At 32.2% G+C, this 18,980-nt stretch overlaps 1 protein-coding gene across 1 annotated transcript; it reads right to left on the bottom strand.

Moving 5' to 3' along the window:
* Positions 1-2,234: 2,234 nt before the first annotated feature.
* On the bottom strand, positions 2,235-16,709 carry LOC120090562 (exopolygalacturonase-like). The gene is made up of 6 exons (XM_039048289.1): positions 16,579-16,709; positions 15,551-15,665; positions 7,658-7,969; positions 7,041-7,562; positions 6,884-6,955; positions 2,235-2,423 (listed from the first exon to the last, which is right to left on the bottom strand). Exons 1-6 carry the CDS (start codon positions 16,707-16,709, stop codon positions 2,235-2,237), a joined length of 1,341 nt encoding a protein of 446 aa, XP_038904217.1.
* Between the last annotated feature and the right edge of the window lie 2,271 nt (positions 16,710-18,980).

Raw genomic sequence — 18,980 nt, 5'->3', positions numbered from 1 at the left:
AGTGTTGGTTGCATAAGTGGTGTTGTGTTTGTAAAGAGCGGTTGGAATCTTTGCATGAGCCAAATCTCAAAGAAATTCCTAAGTGTCTAAACCTACAGCAAGGTGGGTTGTTGTGAAAGTCTTCAAGAGGAAGGCTAAACACAAAGCTTACTTAAGGGTTAGTCTCAAAAGGGAGACTTATGCTAGTAGCTAATATATACTTTTGTGTCCACAGGATTGACACCAATAATAGAAGCATATCGACTCTTGAGGAATAGTTCTAAAAGTTGTGAGTGACTAAATGTTTACAATGTTTTAAAGAAACCATGTTTTAAAGAAAGATTATTCTCATGCTAGCTAGTTTTACAAAGTAATTTTCAAGCAAACCATGAGTTATGTTTTAAACGCATGCTATGTATGAAAGTTTATTGAAAAACTATTTATGTGTGTTTAAATACACCAAGCATGCGTTAGTATCTTTAAAGATATGTTTTCTATGTTGCTTTACATGCTTTAAAGAGAAAGACATTGTATGACTAGTTTTACTTGAAATTCGATACCAAAGGACATTTGAGAAGGTATCCGAGCAGCTCGATACTGAAGGACAAGTTTTGAGAAGGTATCTGAGCAAAAGTACCTAAGGTATGATGGTACTTAGTATTGCCACGTGCACATAGGTAGTTAAAGTCAGAGATTGAGCAAAAGGGTTCTCTATTGACTAGCAGTCGACGTTGGGATTTAACCACAGCAAGGTTATTCTCAACTAAGGAACAATTTTTATGTTTTCTGATAAAAATAGATTTATATGCTTTATGCTTGGAAAATTTTTATACTGCAGTACAAAGTTACTGTAGAAATTTATATTTCAGTTTAATCTTTTTATTGAGACTTTTGCATGAGAATCAATTTTTTTTCTTAAGTCACTAACTGGGCTAGCAAGCTCACCCCGTTTTCAAATGTTTTCCTTTCTCCTAGGTAGCGGTCAAATCCTCAAGAGGTAGCTATGCATCTGCTCTGTCACTAAAGGAAAAAGATATTGTAACCCATCTGTTAGGTGGTTATTGTAAATATTGTACACATGTTACAGTTGTTCATATAGGGACCAAGGTTTTGGGCATCAGGACTTGTGAAACTAGTAATGTAATCTCTCTAAATATGTTGTGTGTTTAAACTTAATGTATTTGGCCTAAGAGGCATCCGTTGTCTATGAGTTGTTGGTATCAGAGTTATTTCCACTAGAGTTATTAGGCAGTAAGTGTCAACAAAAGGGTTGATAACTGCTGCAGTCATATCCTCTTCTAGGCTCAAAGAGTAGTCTGGGTGGGGTGTGACACAAACACATACACACGTACACGCACACGCACACGCACACGCTCGTAAACACCCACACACACGCACAGACACACAAACATGTAGACACGCATAGACACACACATAGATAGACAAACACACACATACACATGCACACGTACACACCCGCATGCACGCACACACATACAGACACGCACACATGCAAACAGTACAAATGCATACACGCACATACGCACGCATACACACACACGTACACACGTACAGACAAACACACAACCAGACACACACACACGCACAGACATGCACAAACACGCACGCACGCACACATATACATGCATACACACACAAACACGCATGCATGCAACACCCACACACACGCATGCACGCACGCACGTACACACACGCACACACACACACACACATCGCTTGATGATGAAATGTGGATTCCATTTGTGTTGGGACGTCTACTAGAGCTATCACTGTAATATGATCAAACGTGATGTCACAACATCCCTTTACAATGAAATGGAAGAGTTTTCTATTGTAGGAGCTTATGTTCTTGATATTTGTAGTGTTGATATTATTGAGTTTCATAAACTACATAAAATAATATAAAATAATCATATTTTGACGAGTATGTTTTGGAGTTGTGTTTAAATTAGGGGATGAGATCATAAAAAAGTTTTCATTGTCAACATAGCAAATAACTTTTTTAAAATAATGAAAAAATTAAATATATAAATGTAATAGATTATTATTACGTTCATTGTTCACCCAAAACATATAGTAAATGTAATATTAGGTTTATTGTTAGTGAGAAAGAAAAGAAAACATGAACTTACGACGAGACGATTAGAACAGTAGTATGGCCAAGCAGTAGAACTGTAGCTGTTCAAGCGACCCAAACTACGGATGAACAAGTTGTTGACTTGATTGATATTAAGCTAGTAGTTTTCAGTGGAAAAATGCCTATCGGCGAGAGCCAACAATTCAGCATTAAGCTGTATACGAATGAAGCTATGGCATGGACCTTGAAGCAACAAAGGAAAAACTAAGAACCTCCTTTGTGTTGGTATTAAAACCGCATCACCTCCACTATTTTCACAAGCTTCACTCCATGTGCTACTTAATGCCTATATTATACAAACAAATCAACTGATTAATTATAAGTTTAATTTTCAAACTAAAAAAGTGAAAACAAAAGTACACGATGTATCATGAGTGCCTAGTATATATTGACACATGACTTGGATGATGAAAGAAATAAGATCTCTTTTGATAATGCTCTTATTTTTAATATAAAATATATAAAAGGTAGTTGTAAATACAACAATCCAGTTTAAAGTACTAGTGGATATAGTACAATGCAAAATAAATAAATAAATCAAATATTGCAAAATTTAGATTTGCTATTAGACACTAATATCTTAAATTACCAATCAACTAATTAATTATAAGTCTAATTTGTAAATATAGAAAAAATTAGATTCAGTTATCAAACTCTAATATCTTAAATCATCTAACATATTATACTATATCGCTAATAGGGGTTTATCCATAATAAATTTTGCTATATTTGCAATTCTTTAATAATGTTGCTATACACTTAATTATTAACCCTTGACAATATGTAGATTAGGGGAATTGAACCTCTTGAGTTCTGACGTTGAGGTTGATAGTACAAACACTATATCAGTTTTATTTTATTTTATTTTTTTGTTTCTTTATCAACTTGTAAATTAAACATATCTAAGCATATTTGCATGGTAATCGTTTCCTCTTTTTTGTCTGAGCAATACTTGAGTGCATCTCTAGATGCATCCATTTTTGTGCATCACATTCTCATCACACACAAACAAAAAGAATTATATACTTTAAAAAGTAAGTAAAGTGAATTTATCATGTGACAAATAATGATTGGACAATTTGGTATACACAAAGATAGATGCATTATGTATCTAAATATTTCCTTTTTTTTTTTTTTTACATTAAATTTACAATTAGATATTTATTAAAAAATTATGCTTACAAACAACGATTACTATTAGGTTTGAAACTACGACCTTGTTTGAAAAATATTTAATTTTTTTTATTTTCATTTTTGAATATTAGTTTATAGATTTAATTCTACCTATAATTTATTTATTTTTTTTAATCTACTTTACAAGAATAACTTTTAAAATACATGTCTAAGTTTTAAAAATTTAAAAGGTAGTTTTAAATTTTTTATTTATTTATTTTTTTTTAGAATTTGTCTATGAATGTATGTGTTTTCTTAGGGAAGGTGAAAATATATTGTAATAAATGGTAAGAAAAATGAGCATATAATTTTCCAAATTTAAAACTAAAAAACTACATGGTAATCAAACCAGATATAGGAAAAAAAATACTTTTCAAGCAGTAGTTTTTATTTTTGATTGCTCAATGTTTCTGTAGAAAAAGATGAAACCCATTATATAGAAATTATAAGAAAATAAATATAATTATGAAAAATATCAAATGGTTATCAAAAGCCTCGACTTTCATAATTTATAGCTTCCAAAACTTTATTACATCATTTTGGAGACGACAATACTTAGAAAAGAATAGAAACGAATGAGAAGTGATTATATATGAAAGAAACAAAAATGTTACCAAACTATCCCTAAAAAGAATTTTTATTGTCATTTATTTTAGAAATTAGTACAAGATATATCATATAAATAAATATTCAAAACTTTAAAAAAAAAAAAAAAAGTTATTTGAATTGATTTTTAAAGTATTTTGGTTTTATTTTGCATGATATTGAACACTTTATGTTGGGCATTACAATATTTACAAATGCAAAGTAATATCATAATGGACACTACACATCCATTTGATAAATAACTCAAACCCATTTTTTCCTTTTTTTTTTTTTTGTTCCTTTCTCAAAGATGGCTAATTTTTGCTCTCTCTCTCTCTCTCTCTCTCTTTTTTCATTTTTATATCGGGATTTTAACAACCAAAAATGGAAAAATTCTCAAAACTGAGTTTTTTATTTTTTTATAGGTCAATTTATTTTGTTAGAAAATCTCTATAATGATTTTATTGATAAACCGTGGCGTTGGGAGATTAATAAAATCAACCTTTTACTTTCCTTAAGTTTCTTTTGTATCTCTGATCTCTTGCTGAAAAAGAATGTAGAATTAAACCCTAAACTCCATTACAAATTTAAGTGGTTGAAAATCCTCTTGAGAAATAAGGTGTATTATTGACTGGTAGGAACGTTGCATGAAAAATTGAAGGGTTTAATTAAAAAAAAAAGTGAGTTTCGTTTTTACAACGACATCAACTTTAATTTTTTAACCGAAATATCATATTAACTTTTTTTCATGCGTTCCTCACAATTGTGAGAGTGGAAATGAGACTATTGACTTTTGAAATGGTAGTTTGTACTTATCTACAATTTCATAGTTGGTTTACAACATATTCATGAATTGTGTGTAGTTATAATTTTCTTTTTATCGCATCATTACATACTTTCTTTTTGTTGAACAATGTACGTGGATATATTTGAGCATTTAATCTCTTAATTAAGGATATATGTGACTCAAGTTATTGAGCTATTCAAAATTGGTCTACTGTTAAGACTTCTAGAAGAGTGGCATTCCTACTTCATAACATTCATGGATTATGGTATGTCTTAAAAGGCGCTAAAAAGGGTAGTATTAGATATCAAAAATCATGTGGGGGAGAAGATATGTTTTATTAGAAAAGGAAACATTTTTAGTGTACCTAACTTAATTTGTTGTTAGGCAAAACTAGTTCTATTATGTTTTATGTTTTCGTAGATTCACCAAGTTCTTCAGTGAAAATATGTTTAAAAAATGTGTTTTTCTATGTTCCTATTGAGTTAAAAAAATCCAAAAATTGAACAACCAAATGTGGTTTACTTTTTTAGTATAAAATTAGATATCTTAATTTGTATTTGAAGAAGAATTATAGATTAAGAACAGTTTTTATTGGAAAAACTAATCAAAACCGAACAAAATTACCGAAGGCATATGTACCCTAAAACTAAATTCTACCCTAGGTGCATATTAGTATTTTAATTATATGGTGCATGCATATTTGTTGTTGAGGTAAAAAAGATTAATTATTATAGTGCAGGTATAATTATTATAGTATACGTATGTTTGTTATTTAAAAAAATGTTCAGAACAAAAAAAAAAAACAAAAATGTCAAATTTCAATCTATAAAAAAAGAAATAGCTTCATTTGAAAATAGCAAAAATTAAAGACTCATCCAAAACCAAAGCAAAAATAAAAAATGGAACAAAATAAATTAAGAACCAATAGTATCAAACCAATAATAAACCGCATCGAATAAAACCCAATCTATTGGTTTTGTTCTTTATTAAACATTGGTTTGATTCCTTTTTTATAAAATCGATCAGTTTGGTTGATTCTTAGTTGGCTCCAAAACTGATAAAATTGAAGCGACTATCACCTCTAGTTTTTATTGTATCCATATCTATATTTGAAATTTCAAAATACATATTTATATTTAAAAATGTAAAATTTATAATAAATATAGTATTTCATGTTATAAACTCAATTAATTTTTATTAAATTAAAAATATATAATATAATATACTATAATTTATATGATATTATAAAATAATAAGGGTTGCTTTGAAACAAAGAGAAATGGGCCAACTTATTTACTAATATAATAAAATGTCAATGTCTATTAGATAGACTGCAATAGACTTCTATCGCATTGAGTGATAGAAGTCTATGGCAGTCTATCGTAGAAGTCTATTGCAGTCTATCATGGTCTATGACTGATAGATGGTATCTTTTTGCTATACTTGAAAATATTTTCAAAAATTTTACTATTTAAAACAATTATCTCAAATAATAATTATATAAATTTTTAACACTAAACATGTATTTACGATTTAATTAATAATAATTTATATAACATAATAAATTAGTGAGTAATTATAACTCATTTTAAACTCTTTTAATAAAAGCTCTTTAAAATACATGAGGAAACTATTTCAAAAGGCATTTTGAGTGGAAATACTTGACAAATTAAATATACCGAGACCATGGCAATAAAAAGCCTGAGAATTTGTCTCAAATATCATCACATGCTAAAAATAAATACGAAATTTCTTAAATGGAAAGAATTATTCAGAAAAACTACCACAATGTATGCGGCCTAATAGGTGTTTTTTTTTTTTTTTTTTTTTTATGTTAGATGTACTTCATTCTGAATTTGGATGACCTCATAGTACAAGATTATCTTGTACATGAGATGAGTGTACTACATAGAGAGTTTTTTTTTTTTTTTTTTTTTTATGTTAGATGTAAAGATAGAAGCATCTCTCATACAATGAATATATGGATGAGACAGACACAATGTGATGGCTTCATTTTCATAAGTGTGGAAAGAAAGAAAGACTATTAATTAAAAACAACAAGGAGGCAATTGAGGGCCAAAAGAAGAACCCCTAACATTTTGACAAATGGAAGTGGAGGAGCCAGTGCCATTGAAGGTCAGGTTAATGTTTTGTAGCACTATCCCTTGGCATGGAGCAACTTGGCTGCAATTGAAAGTTACCGCTGCTTGGATGCTTGAACTTCCTCTTATATCTTCATACTTGACATCTTTAATTTGTACCCTTGATTCACTCTGCAACCACACACATTTTTCTTTAGAGAATCAACTTTGGTTAATAATCAAATAACTTTCAAGGGATTCATATATATATATATACCACTTTGGTTTGTTGGCAAGCATTGTGGGGGCAATAGTTTTGGTCGATGACAATAGGATTATTGACATTATGCATTTCGAGATTCAAAAACGCGACGTTGCTAAGCACACTTTGATACGATGACGACCATGTTTTGATCCTGACACCATTCATTGTGCCATAGAACTTGGTGTCTCTCACTGTGATTCCAGAAACATCTGATTCATTCGGATATCTTCCGAGACTACCAATGCTTATTCCATGGCCAGGACCGCAATGGACATTGGTTATGTTAACGGTATGGCTTCCAGGACCCAAGGAGATGCAATCATCTCCAGTGGCAATCAACGAGTTTTGAATGGTGATACCTGTAGACATGGAAATATGGATTCCGTCCGTGTTGGGACTATCTGATGGTGCAATCACTGTAACGTTATCAAACAAGACGTCGTTGCACCCATTCAATGCGAAATGGAAAGATTTGCTATGAAAGGATTTTATGTTCCTGATCCTTGCAATGTTGACTGATTGGAGTATCAAATTCTACATGTGTAATCGTCAAATATTTATGTTAAACCAAATATGTTTGGGAGTGCATGTAAAAGGTATATATGAGAAATGTTAATTAATAGACTTACGATAGGAAGCCTAGTGCATGATGCGTCTGTAGAGCAAGTGTTGTAAGGCCAAGCAGTTTGACCTCGGCCGACCAAGCGGCCTAGACCATGGATGGCTAAGTTGTTGACTTGATGGATTTGGAGCCAATAGTAACCGGAAACGAAAGCCTTATCGGGGGAAGCCAAAAGATCGCCATCGATCTGCAATTGAATGAAGCCATTGCAAGGACCTTGAAGCAACAATGGCAAAACCAAGAACCTCCCAATTGCTGGTACTAAAACCAGACCACCTCCATTATTTGCACATGCTGCGTTCCATGCCATACTCAAAGCCTACAAATCAAATACTCATAAACCACCTCTAATTATTTCCATGTTTTGTTCCTACGTTAAATATTTAGGAGCGGTTTGGATTAAGATTGTCCAGAATAAAGGATGCCGAATATGATATCTGATAATAAGATGTCTGGAAATGAAAGATAATTATGTTTGGTTATGCATGAGAATGAAAACATTGGATGTCCGGGAATGTGTTATATTTTTTATGCAATTATAAGGTATAAAATAAAAAAAAATTAATTTCAATAATTAATTTTCATTTGTTAATTTATTTTTATTAAATTAAGTTATTAAATAAATTTTAAGCCATTAAAATTCAACTAAATTTATCCACTAATCCTCAAGTTTAATATATTTATTATCAATTAAACTTTTTATATTGCACATTTATATATCAATTTTTATTAAAAAATTATTAGTAATCAAATATCTTTTTTCTTTTTTTCTGTAGTTTTGTTAATCGAAAAGTTAATTAACTGATTGTTAAATGTCAATTATAAGTCTTATATATATACAAAAGAAGTTGATATAAACTAATTGATTGATCATCAAACAATGTTTTTAATTTTAGAACAATAACTATGATTATAGATTAAAACGAGAATTACAAGTGTTCAAGATTATGTAATTGAAAAAAATTAGCTTATTTTATTATTAGTTAACAAACTAATATTTTTTAAAGACTAATTAATAATTTTAATAAATAATTTATGATGTTAATATATAGTACCAATAAAAAGGAATTTAAGCAAATATAATTATGATTATTCATATTTTTTAAAAGATAATGGTTTTTCATATTGATTTATAATAATAAATTAAATTATTATATTAGCATTATTATTAATAAAATTAATTATATATGTCAATTTAAACATGTTTATATAAATTAAATAAATTAGCCAAATAAAATAAAAAAATAAAAAGTAAGAGAGAGAAAACTATTGGAAATGGAGAAAACTCATCTATTTGAGTGGTTATGACAAATCTCCATGGATATGAATATGAAATGCTTTGAAATAAGATATTCTCATTCTCAAGGTTAAATACTTGTATCAAATATGTAATAAAATATCATTTCTTGTTCTCACCTTTTATTTCCATAAACCAGACCAGCCACTAAGGTTATGTGTAATCGATCTTTAATAAATCTTGAGATTGTATTTAATAGCTTCCTCAAATTTTAGAAATATTCTATAAATATATGAACTTTTAGTATTGTGTCCAATAAATCTTTGACATATTTGAGATACTTTTCAAATTTTGAAAATATATCACGTGATATATATTATATTAAATTTTCAGTAACATGTCAACACACATTTTCAATGATCTTTCTATATGGTTCATGAGTTTGACATTCACAGGTGAATCAACATTTTCCATTGTATCATAAGAAATCAATAAAATATAAAAGTATATCGAATAAAACTCATATATATATACACGCGCTTTCATTAGGTGAAATCCTTATATATTAATATATAAATATCTTATATGATTTTTTTTATTTTTAAGATTTTATAAATATTCTTTTCACATTCACATTAACATATAAACCCACGTGTGGACATATAATTATAACTAAAATTCAGAAACTTTCTCGGAAAAAAAAAATTCAAGAAACTTTATTTATAACTATATTTTAAATTTTAGTAACTTATTACACTCCACCTTCAAAGTTTAGGAAGAAAAAGAGTAACATAAGCAAGTTTCGAAATATCGATGTCTATAGACATATCGAGGTTCCGATTTTATAAAGATGTAATAGAAATATTGATGCCGACTAAAATTTCGAGAAATTTTATTGAAATGGATGGAAATTGTTATAATTAGTTAACGAAACTTTGAATTTTGTTGAATTAGACTATAATTTTGAGGTGAAATACAAACAAATATATTATTTTTCTCAATTTTTATTTCTTGGAAATGAAAGCTTTTGGTAAAAGAAACAAAAACTTAAGTGAATTCAATTTTGAAATGAAATGATGTGAAAGTTCAATGAAAAGATTTGAATGAAGTTAAAAATAAATATATATGTTTTTTCTCAATTTTGTTTATTGAAAAAGAAAGCTTTGGATGGTAAAAGAAACAAAACTCGGATCAATTTAATTTTGAGGTGAAATGATGTAAAAATTTAATGAAAAAATATTTGAATAAAGTGAAAAATAAATATATGGTGTCTTGAAGATAAAAAATTTTATGATACATGAGAAAAAACTTCCATTTGAAAAAAAACAAACAAAGAACAAAGAACAAAAATTTGACTGAAAAGTCGAAATTTCAAGAAATTGAGGAAAAATCAAAATTCTTCTTCTATCGATATTTCGAGACTTCGACCGAAATTTTTCCTATTATTTAATTTTGAAAGACTAATACTAAAGCTTATCAATCTCCTTTGAGTATTAAATATGTCAAAATCCAAATTCTAATTTTTATAACCTCATTTTTTACCAAAATGAACATATTTAAACTAGTATCAAATATGTACAATAATTTTGAGATGGGAAGTTAAATTCTCGACCCATAATTTTCAAAAAAATATGTAAATAAGTAAAATAAACCTTAATTTTTTCCATCCTTATCTAACTTAAGGATACACTACTCTAATTTTAAATGTCGATTGGAATTTATTGTTAAAATCATTTTTATTCATGTAGTTAATTTTGAAAGTAGGAAACCAAAAATCAAATGTAAGAATATTAATCAACATTAAACATCCAATCTTTTTTTAGCACATCTGGGATAGAGAAATTTGAACCACAAACCTCGTATTTTTAGCACATTCGGATACATATCTTCTTTATTATCATCAACTAAATGAAAGATATGCTATGGACATAATATATGAAAATTATTCTTAAAAAAAAACTACAAAAAGAGAGAAATATATTTATATTTTGTTTAATAATGGTTTGTGTTACCTTGCTGTTATCTGTCACTCGATCAGGTTTGGCACCAAATTGCATAATATTGAACACTTTACTTTGGGCATAAGATTGACAAATGCAAAGTAACACAATAGTGAACATTACATATCCATTTTCTGATGAACTCAAACCCATCTTTTTCTCTCTAAAATGTCTGGTTTTTTCTGTTTCTACTTTGTTTTTCTTTTGCATTTTTATAATATAAATTCAACAACCTAAAAGAGAAATAATCTTACAACTGAGATTTTTATTTCTTTATAGGTCAATTACTTTTGTTATAAAATTACTATTGTAATCTTATTGTTAAATGTTTACATTTAAATTAATGAGTGATATTTTATTGGAAACTATATCAACCGTCTTTCCTACTCCTTTTTTTTTTTCCTCTAATGTTAAAAAGGAAATTAGGATTAATTAGTTTCGCAGAAGAGTTATTATGGTTGGGGGAAAATTATGCATATTGAATCTAATTAACTTTCCTATTTATCTTTCCATAGTAGAATTGGCATTGAATATTTCTACCCACTTTCTAATAATTGGGTTTGAAAGGGAGGAGGGAAATAGCATCATGCTAATATACATTAAATTATTATTATTATTATTATTATTATTATTATTACTGCAATTTTTAAACATAATGTAAGATATTATGTGCTTGACAATAGTTATTTAAGTTCCACACATACTATCTGAATTGTCTCTACTTTGGTGGGTTTCTGGCAAAGGGATGTTCTTCAGAACTGTTGATTCTGCAAAATACTTTCCTTATTGAGTTTTTCCTTCTGCAATATTATTTATCGATCCCTTTCTTTTTTCAGTCTGCGATTGATTTGGAAGTTAAGGTTGCTCTTCCATATATTCGTTGTGCATATTTAAAAGAAATTTGTCCTTTGGCTAGGTTGGCCATTTTGTTTTCTAAGAGCACCATGGAGTTATACAATAGTGTGTACTCGATCGAATTCACAAATAGAAGAAATAGTTGAATTTCTTGGAGACATACTTCAAGTTACTCTCATCTTATATGACGAGATTCATTTGAGAATGGACTCTCAAACTTAGAGGGAGCCTAAGTTAATCTAGTAAAAGGGACTTTATTCTTAGTAGGAAAGATACAATGAGTCTAAGATATTCTTCATTAACACTACAACTTAGAGGGAGCCTAAGTTATCATGAGAGGGAGTCTCACACCTAGGGGGAGCCTAATGATGGAACGAATACATGCGTAGCGGAAGAAGAATGGATCTAAAGTACTATAATTAAGTTAATTACAAAGATAAGCATACAATACAAACAAATAAAACGGAAAAAGAATACAACCTTTGTAGACATTGAAACTTCTCTAAATTAACTCTAATATCCTCACAAACGGTTCGTAGACCACCACGAGAGTGTTCCTATCTATTCACCTAAGTATCCATATGGTAGCTTCCCAATGTCTTCTTCCAGGGTTTGACATGTACCTACTGACTAGGCTTGCACAATATGATAGATCAAGCCTAGTAGAGATCATAAATACATCAAGCTGCCTACTGCCTGACTATAGGGAACCAATTGCATCTGATTTAAGTGTTTCAAGGCAGTTTCTTTAGGTGAATTAGCTGAGGATAGTTCAAAATGATGAGCAATAGATATAGTTATAGGCTTAGCATTAGTCATGTTGAATCTTCTAATGATTTTCTCACAATAGTTGGTATGATTAATGCTAAGTGTAGAGGAACCCCTGTCTCTGTTAATTTCAATCCCAAGGATCTTCTTAGACTGACCCATATCCTTTTGGTGTTGATGCCCTAAACCCTCGTAGGGTCCTGTAATTTATAAATACCTGTATGAACAAATGCTTGTGATGTAATAGTATGTGATATTTTCTTCACTGTTGTCTATGAAATATAAGATATTTTATCTGCATTTACTATAAACCAATAAACTAAGATCACTAGTTGTCGTTGTAACTTAAGCATGTATGTGGAGACATACAAGTGGATCATACCTTAAGTGATAACCTAAATGGTCTGTAGTATATGGATATAGGAGAGAAATCTTATCCTAGTGACACTACGGATATAACCCTTTTTGTAGATAGTTATAAGTGTTGTGACGTGCTACAGATGATCTAATCCTGATCATTCATGTGGAGATATGAAAGCGAGAGTGTCCTATAGAAAGGAGTTTGTATAAGACTGGACCATGAAGTGTTTAGTCTCGTTATATAATGTCGTTCATGACATAGACTTTCATTTCACTAAGATGACCATAGGTAACATGACCTCAATTCTGAGTAAGTTGGGAACTCCGGCTTATGAGGACGGTCCTTTGATTTACATGGGTGTGGGTGGCCAAATTGTCGACTCAAACCTACCACTTTGAGGATTCATTTGATAAGAGAACTAGGAACTCAGCTACACAAGATGGAATTCACTCCTTCCATGAAGCAGGGGTAAGTAGATAGATTGTTCCTTTAAGGGGCTGAATCCAAGGCTTGAAGGATGTGACGCCACACATCTTCTCAAAGCCCAAGAGGTGTCCACTCATAGTAGGACTATGATGTATTGTTCATTAGAGGAATTAGTAGTACTTGAGAAGTTAGATGTAACTATAGGGGCAAAGCGGTAAATTGGCCCAGCTGTACTTACGAGCATCTGTGAAGGGTTATCATACTGTTGACTGGTTATATCCGATGGACACAGAAATATATATATAGTGAGAAGAGTGCAGCTGTCGGTCTTTAGTGGAGTGTCTGACAGTTAACGGATGGTAAATCTTGTGATTAAAGAGTTTAATCAGCTATTCACGCACCATTGGAGCTTCAAGAGACAGGTCCACAAGGTCCCTTTTGTAACTCAATGGATTCAAGTTGAGAATCAGTTTTTTGGTCAGTTTGAAGTATTCAAATTGACAAGAGGGAGTTTGATTATATATGATATGATTAAACTGGTTCAGTTATATATGATATAATTGATATGATATATGAGATACTTCAATTAGAAAAATTTGATATAAATATGATTTATATCAAGTAAAGAAGGAAAGGACTATGGTTTAAATGTTACATATGATGTGATATTAAAACTATAGGTTATAAATATAATATGATAAGTTAGTTATTATATTTACTTATAATTTAAAACAATTATACGATAATTATAGGCGGTTTCTTCTTTAACCGTGCGTGAAGTGGGAGGTTATATTCAGTTCTCATAACTGAAGGATAAAATGAAAAAGGTTTTCATTTTGTAAGGAATCGCTTCATTAAGTACACTACTAATCATTTAGCTAATGAAAGACTACATGACAACTTTCAAGTGTTTGCCTAAACGATCGTGTACACGTGCCATTCTCTAAACGATCGTGTAGCATTTTACTAAATGATCGCATGGCAAGAGAGATTCACTAAACGATCGTGTAAAAAATCAAACCTTGTTTTTCTAAACGATTATGTACCTATTGAGATTTAATAAACGATCAAGAACACAAAGTCTATACGATAGACAGTTCATTCTCCCACTCGCTTGGTCGTATAGTACGATCATAGTTTCCTCCAACCCTCTACCAAATCCAACAGAGCCCACACCTCCTAGATTCTCACTCTGAGAATTCCAAGGTTACTGAGTGGTGGTGTCCGAGAAGTTACTTGTTCGTGGAGAAGATTGTTCACAATTGACTAGACAATTAGCTAGACGATCGGGGCGAGAATGAGATTTTTTTATCCAAGTTATTCTCGAAAGCAAGAGATTTTTGGAAGAAGAGTTCTTCAAAGGTATGTCTTTCGTTCCCTTTGTATTTAACTTTGAAAGCATGTCGTAATTTGTTCTGAAATACATAACTAGGTTGTATGTTTGAGAATGTTTGTAATTCTTTCACAATGAATTTGGATCGATTGTGCTTCCGCTCATGGGTTCTCTTTGATAAGAGTTCCTTCATATCCTTCATATCAAACTCTTTCTTTAGGAGATTTTTGACATGACTGAAATCTTATTTAAAACTCTCAGCTAGCAACATATCATCCACATAGAGAAGTAAGTATACCTTGTTCTTATAGGTAGTTGAGTTTACATAGGTACATGTCACACCCCATCCCGAGCCCGCCTCTTGAGCTCAAGGAGAGGTGTGAAGGACCGCAGATACCACTCTTTTGTGACACCTACTTCCCATCTAAACCTCTTTACTCTCAGTAAACTTTAAGTCAAGGTGATAAACAACAACTAATTAATTAAACTCATTTTATTACAACAATGTAATGTTTATATAACTCCAAGACTTAACTACAAAGTTTACATCAACAACTCTAAATCCCCGGAAGTGTGACTGTGGTGTGGCAGACTTTGACCTTAGCAGCACCTTAGAACTCCCCACCTTTCGCTACCTGGGAAGAAAAACATGAAAGAACAGAATGAGCTTCACAAAGCTTGGTGAGTGGTAAGAAACTTCTAGAGTCTATTTTAACTCATAAATAACAAGCATATCATATATACGAGGTTGATACTCAAACCACCGCTTTTGAATGAGTCTGGTTTCAACTCTACCTACACTGGTAGATTGTTAACTATTACTAATCTTAAATGTTTACTCTCTTGCGTTCTCTTTATATCCTATGTGCACATAGTTCCCCACTTATGGGCTCAGAAGCTAGGCCTGCCGACCCTCTGACCATCCCATACGAGGTTTCTTCCCCAAGCTCAAGAACTAGACCTCTCAGTCCCCTAACCATTCCATGAGGTTCAACTCGTGGCTCAGGAACTAGATCTATTGACCTCCTGACCATCCTGATCACATAATCTCATTCTCATGCTAATTACACATTCATAACATAAGCATATACATTTTACTCTAAAAGGTATGTTTTAAGACTTAAAGGAAAGTACCACTCGCCTTGGTAAGGTAGGAACCTTTCTCTCTTAGAAGTTCCTTGATTTTCTCAGACTCCTTTTTGAACCCTAAAATCCGGATTCAACTTCAATCTCAGATTACTCATAGTTCTAAGCCTTATTTCAAGATACTTTCTTCTACAAACATGCTCTAAAATGTCTCAGAAAGCTTAGCTTAAAATCATAACTCAGAAATTCTCGTGGTTTCGCTGTAATCTCTAAATTATAAAGAACAACCCAAGCCTACCCGACAGCTCGACCCTTCTGCCTTTTCTTCATTCTACAACAAGATTCCTTGGAGCTTCTTTTCTGGCAGCCCAACCTTGAAAACTAGACTCTCATAGATTTTAGGTGGATTTGGAATCACTCAAAACGCACGAGTATTCTGGGAGAACTTCTTGTCCCAAGTTGATGCTACTTTCAGTCTTCACTGTCTGACAGCATCTCCTCCTCTTGGAACTTCATGACCAACGCATGGTCTTGCTACCAATGCATGCCCTTCATGATCAACGCATAATCTCTTCCAAATATATCTTCTAACACTCTTCCTTATGTTCTTTGAAGATGATTTTGAGTTATGGATTGAAGAGATATCCTGTGGAGGTATTTATAAGCTAAAGGAACCGATCCTTCTCATCTTTACTAAGCCTCAATGCAAGACACCTCCTACTTTGGGATGTTTGCACCATGCTTTACCACCATCTTCTTCCTTGCCATTCACCTACTCTTATGCCGCTCATCTGTTTAAGTTGCATTCCTCATGCATAAGACTCTCTTTGCATGAAACTCTATTCGTCTAGCTCCTACTAACTCAAGATTCAACCTTCTCTTGGTATAGCCATTTTTCTGGGTGAGCTCATCAGCCTTGCATAACACAAGCCTCAACACCATTCCATTGTTTAGTCCATCGTGCAACTGTTGCACTTCATCATACATCACCATCGTCTAATGAATCTCTCGCTATCGCTTAACAACCAACCCTCTCGCTGTCTCTCGTTGTAATCGTCTAGTGCCTGCGTCCCATCGCATAGCACTTACGTCGCATCATGTGCTCAATCGTTTAGTGATATCTCGCTCTCAAGATCTCGTGAATAGCCTATCGCATAGCTCCTATGCCTATCGTTTAGCTCCATCATGTAGTGTTGACGCCTTATCGTCTAACGCATCTGCCTATCGTGTAACGCCATCAACCAGCGTTTGCGTCTAATACATCGTCTAGCGCTTAGCTTATTGTCTAGTGCCCACTCATCGCTTAGCGCTATCATATAGTGTTATCGTCTAGCGCTATCGTCCAACTTTTACGCTTATCATCTAGCGCCTACGCTGATCGTTTAGTGTCATTCCCTATCATGTAGCGCATCGCTTCACATCATTTAGCACCACACGTAGCTACACGATCGTCTAGCACATCATTCAACGTTGCCCAAAGCTATAAGATCGTCTGCTTAGCGCCTTGCGCTCTAGCTCTCTCACTCTTTTCGCTCTCACTCACGCAGTCTAACACGTGAGCAACTCTGGGCAATGCCTCTTGCCAATGCTTCGGCCAACCTGCATCCAAACCTCACCATCTCTACGCATGGTTGCCCTTGGCTTCAATGCTTAACTTCTTTAAACCTCTACTTAGTCTCATCTCATGCATTAACATCAAACGCATGCCTTCTTTTGACTTTAAACTTAGCCAAATTTTCATTAGTTAAGGCTTATCTCAAAGCCACTCAAGGAAAATCTATTCAACACTTAGAAATTTTCTTTCTCTTTAACTAAAAATTTAACTTATACTTAGTTAATTCCCTTAATCACAATACTCTTTTCTTCACAGTACAAATGTCATAGGTGCTTTTCTGAAACACAATACTCTTAACGTAGTCATTAAATCTTCTATACCAGCATCTAGGAGACTACTTAAGTCCATATATAAACTTATTTAAAAGACAGTAGAGGTCCTTCTTTCCCTTTTCTTCAAAAGCCTTTGGCTGAACCATGTATCTAATCTCATCTAGGTGGCCACATAGGAAAGTTGTATTTACATCTAGTTAGTCTAATTCAAGGTTATATTGAGCAACTAGGGATAACAAGAGTCTGATTGAGGTTTTCTTTATTATAGGTGAAAAGATCTCAGAATAGTCAACATATTCCCTCTGTGTGAATCCCTTAGCCACAAGGCTTTTTTGCTTTAGAAGTGCCCTCCTTTAGTTTATAGATCCATTAGATGCTATTGGCTTGCATCCTTTAGGAAGAAAAGTTAGGGTCCAAGTGTTATTGACACTTAGTGATTGCATTTCTTCACACATAGCTTCAATCCAATTCCTAACATCAAGGCAGCTTACTGCCTCTTAAAAGTTAGCTAGTTCTTGGTCATTTAGAGTTATGGTAGCATTTAAAAATAGGTTCATATATTTTGTTTCAGTATACCTAGCTGGAGGAACAATCACCCTTCTTTGTATGTCCCTTACTAATGAGTATTGAATCAAATTAGATTGAGCTTCAGTATGTTCTATTAGCTCTCCTGTAGTTTCCTTTTCATCTTCTGAATCATTAGGAGGATCCTAACTAGTGTACTTATCTTTAGGTGCCTCCACCTCAATTTTAGTGGTAGGACACTTTGGTATCTCCATTGCAGTCTTCTCCTTTTGCATGAACAATTCCTTTTCTCTAAAAGTGACATCCCTATTGACCACAAAGCTTTTCTCAACAGAATTCCATATTTTAAAGCCCTTTACACCTTTAGTGAACCTTACAAACATACATTCATAGCCCTAGACTTAAGTTTTCCCTGATTTTGATGTATGTACCCAACACATTCAAATACGCTTAGGTTGTCAAGGTTAGGAGGATGCTTGGAGCATTTTTCTTCAGGAGTTAAAAAGTTTAGGGATATATGTGGGCACCTATTTAAGGTGTACACTGTATAGCTTGCAGCTTCAGCCCAGTACTTTTCACTAAGAATGGCATCTAAGAGTAAGCATATGACCCTTTCCGTAATAGTCTTATTAAGCCTCTCTGCTACCCTATTCTGTTGAGGTGTATATCTGACTGTCCTATGCCTAGCTATGCCTGATTTCTTACAAAATTTGTTAAATTCTTCACTAAAAATTCTAGTCCATTGTCTGTTCTTAGGTATTTAATTTCTTTAGAGGTTTGCTTCTCAATCGTGAGTTTCCATTCTTTATATTTTTTAAACACTTGGTCTTTTGATTTAAGAAAGAAAACCCA

The sequence above is a fragment of the Benincasa hispida genome, chromosome 11 (assembly GCF_009727055.1).
Source record: "Benincasa hispida cultivar B227 chromosome 11, ASM972705v1, whole genome shotgun sequence".
Taxonomy (NCBI): domain Eukaryota; kingdom Viridiplantae; phylum Streptophyta; class Magnoliopsida; order Cucurbitales; family Cucurbitaceae; genus Benincasa; species Benincasa hispida.
This window is presented reverse-complemented; position numbering and strand designations above follow the sequence as displayed.

Bases quoted from the DNA above. Each gene is read 5' to 3' on its own strand.
- LOC120090562 (XM_039048289.1), bottom strand. From the start codon at position 16,709: ATGGTGATGTATGATGAAGTGCAACAGTTGCACGATGGACTAAACAAT. The intron at 7,970-15,550 runs GTCAGAGGGTCG...TTTGATTTGTAG, and splicing joins AAGAAACCTCGTATGGGATG to GCTTTGAGTATGGCATGGAA. The intron at 2,424-6,883 runs GTAACTTTCAAT...TGTATAATATAG, and splicing joins GTTCAAGCATCCAAGCAGCG to GCATTAAGTAGCACATGGAG.